We start from the raw sequence: 6,511 nt of genomic DNA, 5'->3' as shown, positions 1-6,511 counted from the left end.
CGGCTCGAAACTAAAACTAGTGTGTGTTCTCTCTCCCTCTCTCTGGCCGTTGCAGCACAGGGTGTGCCACAAGCTCGTCGTTGCGGTGCGCACTAGGGGTGCACAAGTCACCTAACATCCTCCCCGGCGTTGAAATGACGATTTCAAATCTCCTACTCCAGCGGCAACAGACAGATCTCTGTGACCGCCCGCTTGAACTCTCCTCCGTTCGCCGTCTTCACCGTGACAACGCGTGTCACGCCGTCGTCTCCCGGGTGGGTTGCCACAATCCGACCGAGTGGCCACTGCAGTGGCGGTGCGTTGTGGTCAACCAGCAGCACCAGTGAGCCCTCCTTGATCTGCTTCGTCTTCAACCACTTCGTTCGCTGCTGAAGTTCTGGTAGATACTCAGCCGTCCAGCGTTTCCAAAAATGCTGCAGCATGGTTTGCACCAGCTGCCATCTCGAGAGCCGATTCTCCTTCAGGTCGGTGTAGTCCGGCTCAGCCACGGCCTGCATCTCGCGCCCGATGAGGAAGTGTGCAGGAGTGATAGCTGTGTAATCGTTGGGGTCATCTGAAACCGGCGCGAGGGGCCGAGAGTTCAGCACAGCTTCAATCTGCGTTAACGTCGTGTACAGCTCTTCGTACGACAGCTTCCGGTCACCGACGATCCTCTTGAGGTGGTGCTTGACCTGCTTCACGCCGGCCTCCCAAATGCCGCCGAAGTGCGGGCTTCGCGGCGGAATGAACGACCATTCAATCCCCTTGTCGGTGCAGTAGCTGGCGATCTTCTTGGTAGCGCGCTGATCCTGGAGCAGCCGCCACAGCTCGTTCAGCTCGTTCTTGGCTCCCGCGAAGTTCGTTGCATTGTCCGACCGCATCGTTCTCGGACATCCACGTCGGCTTGTGAAGCGTCTCAAGGCCGCCAGGAACGCGTCCGTCGTCAAGTCGGAAACCAGCTCGAGGTGTATGGCACGGGTCTGCATACACACAAAGAGGCTCACGTAGGCCTTCGTGACCTGCGGCTTGCGAGTTGCGGAAGACGCCTTAATCCAAAAAGGTCCGGCGTAGTCCACTCCGGTGGTCGAGAAGACCGGAGCAGGTCGAATGCGGTACGATGGCAGATCGCCCATCATCTGCGTCGTCTTCAGTGGGTTCGCCTTGAAGCACCTTACGCAGTTCCGGATTACCTTGCGGATCGTGTTCTTGACGTTCAGTGGCCAGTAGCGCTGTCGGACGATCGCAAGCAGCCCCTTCTGGCCGATGTGCAGGTTGTCCAGGTGCAGCTCTCGGACGAGAGCTTCGGTGATCGGGTGTTTGGCCGGCAGCAGCATCTGGTGACGGCTATCGTACGGAATAACGGCTCGCTTGATCCGCCCTCCAACTCGCAATATGCCGTCCTCGGAGTCCAAGAACGCATTCAGTCCGCACAGCCGGTGTTTCGTTTCCGCGCCGTCCATCAGCGCGAGAATCTCTGGTTGGAACGTTTCACGCTGGACCAGTCGCACGATCACGAGCGTTGCAGCTCGCGTCTCCTTGGCAGTGAGAAATCCCTTCACCAGCTCCTTCTTCTTGGACATGACGTACTTCGCGAAGCGCATCAAGTAGGCCATGTTACGAACGACTTCTGTAAAACTGCTCACCTTGTCAAACATCGGGAATCGTTCAACAGGAACAGTCATCGCCAGTGCAACACCGGCTCGCATCTCCGGCAGCTCCTCGTCCGGAATCTCGAGTTCGTCTCCAGTCTCGACAACGGGGGTGCGTGGCGGGCCCCGCCACCACTTCTTGGACGTCATCAGCTTCTTCGGGCGGACTCCTCTCGAGATCAGGTCGGCCGGGTTCTCTTCTGACGGAATGTAGTGCCAAAAGAAGTTTTCCGTCAATCGCTGAATCTCGCTCACCCGATTCGAGACGAATGTCTGCAGCAGATGCGGGAGTTTCCTGAGCCACGCGAGCACAATCTTCGAATCGCTCCAGAGGTGGACCGCAGCAAACTTCAGTTCCGTCGCGCTCAGAAACTTGACTACCATCCTTGCGAGCAGCAGTGCTGCCAGTAGCTCGGCTCGCGGGGTCGAGATGGCCTTTTCCTTCGCCTTGCGCTTCTTCGGTAGGATGCGAGACTTGCTGTAGATGAGTCGCATCTCGGTTTTCCCGTCGGCGAAGAAGCCCTCCACGTGCAGACAAGCCCCGTACGCCAGGTCGGACGCGTCGGCGTATCCGTGCAGCTCCAACTTGAGTGCTCCCTTCCAGGAGATCCACCTTGGCAACCGCACCTCCCTCAGAGCGGTCATTTCGATGCGGAAGTTCCGCCACTTTGAGCCGACGTCAGGTGGAACCGGGTCGTCCCACTCAATCTGCAACTCGCCGACCTCTCGCAGGATCAGCTTCGCGTAGGTGATCACAGGGCCAAAGAATCCCAGCGGGTCGAATATCTTGGCCAGCTGACTCAAGAGCTTCCTCCGGGTCATCTCGTCCAGTTCGTCGAAATCAGGCACCGACACAGAGAACCAGTCTTCGAAAGGGTTCCAGGTTACGCCCAGCGTCTTCACGGTTGTCTTCGCGTTGTCGTCGGTGACTTCGAACGAGTTTCCTCGTAGCTCTTCGGGGACTGCGCGCACAATGTCGGAATGGTTCGCGCACCACTTGTGAGCGCCGAAGCAGGCCTTCGCCAGCAGACCCGTCACTTCTCGTTGCAGCTCGCAAGCTTCTTCTAGCGTATCGGCACCCGTCAGGATGTCGTCCATGTATGTCCCCTTCTCAACGACTTCGGCAGCCCTCGGGAACTCGTCTTGGTGGTCGGCCGCAGCTTGCTTGAGCGCCATTGTCGCCTGGAACGGCGAGGGTCCCAGGCCGTACGTCACAGTCTGCAGTTCCCAGACGCTTAGCAGATCGTTCCGATCGTACCGCCAGAAAATGCGCTGGTACTTCGTGTCCTCGGGATGCACGCCCACCTGGCGGAACATCTTGGGAATGTCCAGCGTAAAGACATACTGGAATCCCCGGAAGCGGAGCAGAATCGCGGTGAGGTCGTTCTGCACTGTTGGCCCAGTCATCAGAACGTCGTTGATCGAGACGCCGTTCGATGTCCTCGCTGACCCGTCGAATACGACTCGCAGTTTCGTCGTCGTACTGGTGGGCCTCAGCACACAGTGGTGTGGCAAGTAGAAACCTGCTCCCGGATCTTCGTTTGGCTTCTCCTCGATCTCTCGCATGTGCCCGAGCTGCGCATACTCCCGGATGAACTGCGAGTACTGCTCCTTCAGTTCCGGTTGCTTGTCCAGCTTCCGTTCGAGCGCAAGAAAGCGCCGCAGCGCCATCTCCCGTGAATCGCCCAGCTCCAGCTTCCGCTCGTTAAAGGGGTGCCGCACAACGTACCGTCCTTCCTCGTTTCGTTCGTGTGTGCGCCGGAAGTGCTCCAGACACACCTCGTCATCAGCCGTCGCCGATGGGCGAAACTCGTCGCAGGCCTCCACCTTGTAGAAGCTCTTCAGCAGCTCGATGAGCGGCTCGTCGTCTGCGGTCTGGCAAAAAGTACGCGCGATGACCGGTGCGTCGCTAGCGACCACTCCTCCAGCGATCCATCCCAGTTTCGTGTTTCTCAGCACTGGTAGGTTCGGGCCGAGCTCGAGTCGGTCATCCTCCAGCAGAGTCCAGAAATATTCGGCGCCGATCAGCATATCGACGCGTCCTCGCCTGTTGAACGTCGGGTCGGCCAGCGCCATCTCGTTCGTGATGGACCAGTTCGTGACATCAAAAGATTTCACCGGCAGGTCACCGGTGATCCGGGGGGTTACCAGCAGATCCAGGCTGGCCGAAAAGTCTCCGAGGCGAGACTTGACCGTCGTTCGCAGCTTACGGCAAATTCGAGTTTTATTGCCGTTTAGGTCACTGACCGTGAAGTCAGCGCGAGTCGTTCTTAGCGAGAGGAGGTTGGCGAAACGGTCCGTCACAAAGTTCATCTGCGAGGCAGAATCCATCAGCACTCGGCACGGGTAGGGAGTGCTGCCCACGCCGTCGACCAAGACAACGGCAGTCGAGAGGAGGGTTTGCTTGTCGGCACTAACAGCACTTGCGCACAGCGTCGTAGACGTTCCTGCTGGGGTGCTGGTCACCTGGTTTCCGGACTTCACGACTGGTGTCGTGACTTCTGCTGGTTTCGTGGAGGTCTGGCTTGACGTGTCCTCGGTATGGAGCAACGTGTGGTGCTTTCGTCCGCACTCCTGGCACGTCCTCGACGAACACGCCCTGGTTCGATGGCCTCTTGCAAGGCAGTTGAAACAGGCTCCGCACTTCTTCAGTACTTCGTACTTGTCACTCACACTCTTTTGCTTAAAAGCATCACACTTCCAGAGTTCATGGTTTGCCTTGCACACAGCGCACTTCAGTTCACTTTTCGTTTCACTTGTCACCAGCGTGTGGCTCCGCGCCACCGCTTTCGGTTTAGCACTCTCCGTCGCGGGCTTCGTGTCGAACTTCTCGTAGATCCGGCACTGCTCCTGCAGGAACTCCATCGTCGCGTCGTACGTCGACAGCACGTCTTTCTTCTGGCGAGCTTCCCAAGCGACCCGCAGCTTCTTGTCCATCTTCGCAGCGATCAGGTTCACGAGCATCTGTTCGCCGAGCCCAACGACCAGCAAGTTCTGCTTCTTCATCGCCTCCACGTTCTTGGTGCAGACGTTGATCATCTTCCGCATGTTGGTCGCGCTCTCTTGGCTGATCCTCGGCAGGTTGAACAGGTTGTCGACGTGCTTGTCTACGATTATGCGCTTGTCCTCGTACTGTTGTTTCAAGAGCAGCCAGGCGGCATCGTAGTCGTTATTGTCGATAATTTCTTGATCGATGATCCCCTCCGCCTCAACCAGACAGCGCCGTAGATGGTACAGCTTCAGGGCCGGTTCTTCGTGCTGGTAACGGTTCATGAACGTGGTAAACATCGCTTTGAAGGAATATTCATACGACCCGTCGAAGGTCGGCAGCGGGATTTGCAACGCCGGAAGGTTGAGGCGCTCGGCTTGTCGGAGGACGACCGCAGACGCGTTCGGCACAGGAGCTGGAACCGGCTTCGTGGCACGCTCGATGAGTGTACTCAGCCTGACCGCCGTATCCGTGTACAGCGATTCGAACTCAATGTACTTTTCTTCATGCTACGTACGTAGATTATCCGAGAGAGGAAGCGCGTGAATCAAGTTTTGGAAAGTATTGTACTCGTCATAGCATCGCGTCACTATGTCCATCTGAATTTGCAAAAAGTGCATGTTTTCAATGTTCGGATTCGGTCTGGCAGCACTGTGTTCGAGAGCAGTGCGCACTCGGGTCAACTTCCCCTTCACGGCCCCTCTCTGATGAACCAACTTTTTCAGTTCTTCCTCCATTTTCCTGGCCTTTTCTTTCCTCTTCTGTGCTGCAATTTGCTCACTAATCGGTTTCACTGGTGTGCGTGGTATTTCTCTTCCTTTAGGTGGCGGCGTAAACACATTTCTCCACATTCTCTGCTTCCACCGTGCCCATTTTCACCACACAACCGCGACCCCAAATTCACCACACAGCCAGGCAGCGAACCAGGATGTGGCAACGCTGCAGCGAACCCTGCCAACAGTTTTTCACCACCGACGCCGTCAATTCTGGAACTTTCCGTGCTGAGCACGCAGCCAGCAGAAATTCACCACCAACGCCGTGGAATTTTCCACTTTTCGCGGCTTTCACCGACACCCGTTCGCGGGTGTTCTTCTTTTTCCTGAATAGGAACCCGCTGGGGGGCTTCCGTCGGGGGTTTTCAGAATCGGAAAGCCGTTGCTTCCGTCGGAACAGGAATCTTCCCGCTGGAATCTTCCTTCACTCTTCGTCACTAACACCCGCGCGGCCACGGCACGAACGGACGCTCAATCTTTTCGGAATCACGGAACTTTTCCGCGAGAATCGCGTCGATTTCACCGATTTCCCGAATCCGGCTGCAGAAGGACCACGATGTCCCTTGCGATCTAGTGGACTGTAACTTTTCTCGGGGTAGATTCGGATTTGCGCGGATCGGTTTAAATCGGTCTTTCCAGAGTCAAGCAAAACGCGTGTGACTTCTCTTGACAATGGAGCTTAACTGTTTTTATTTGATCGGCTCGAAACTAAAACTAGTGTGTGTTCTCTCTCCCTCTCTCTGGCCGTTGCAGCACAGGGTGTGCCACAAGCTCGTCGTTGCGGTGCGCACTAGGGGTGCACAAGTCACCTAACAGGCAGTATTTGTAGATTCTGCTCGGTTTGTTCTAGAGGTCGTATCGAGGTGCTCTGATTTGGATGAAACTTTCAGGGGTTGTTTGTTTATACATGAGATGAACTCATGCCAAATATGCGCCCTCTACGACAAAGGGAAGTGGGGTAAAACGGGCATTGAAGTTAGAGGTCCAAAATACATGAAAAATCTTAAAATTGCTCGCATTTCCGTAAAACTTAATCAATTCCAACTCTCTTAGATGCATTCGAATGGTCTTTTGAAGCCCTTCAAAATGTGCTATAGACATCCAGGATTGGTTTGACTTTT

The 6,511-nt window shown here is 56.0% G+C and overlaps 1 protein-coding gene across 1 annotated transcript; it reads right to left on the bottom strand.

The window, feature by feature from the left end:
- Nucleotides 1-152: 152 nt before the first annotated feature.
- LOC120422749 (uncharacterized) lies at nucleotides 153-5,354 on the bottom strand. The gene is made up of 2 exons (XM_052709936.1): nucleotides 5,331-5,354; nucleotides 153-5,126 (listed from the first exon to the last, which is right to left on the bottom strand). The coding sequence occupies exons 1-2, from the start codon at nucleotides 5,352-5,354 to the stop codon at nucleotides 153-155; spliced, it is 4,998 nt and encodes a 1,665-aa protein (XP_052565896.1).
- Between the last annotated feature and the right edge of the window lie 1,157 nt (nucleotides 5,355-6,511).

The sequence above is a fragment of the Culex pipiens genome, chromosome 3 (genome assembly GCF_016801865.2).
Source record: "Culex pipiens pallens isolate TS chromosome 3, TS_CPP_V2, whole genome shotgun sequence".
NCBI classification, from domain to species: Eukaryota; Metazoa; Arthropoda; class Insecta; order Diptera; family Culicidae; genus Culex; species Culex pipiens.
Note: the sequence above shows the minus strand (reverse complement) of the source record. Positions and strands in the feature narration are given on the sequence as shown.

Bases quoted from the DNA above. Each gene is read 5' to 3' on its own strand.
- LOC120422749 (XM_052709936.1), bottom strand. From the start codon at position 5,354: ATGGAGGAAGAACTGAAAAAGTTG. The intron at 5,127-5,330 runs GTTCATCAGAGA...CTACGTACGTAG, and splicing joins AGGAAGAACTGAAAAAGTTG to CATGAAGAAAAGTACATTGA.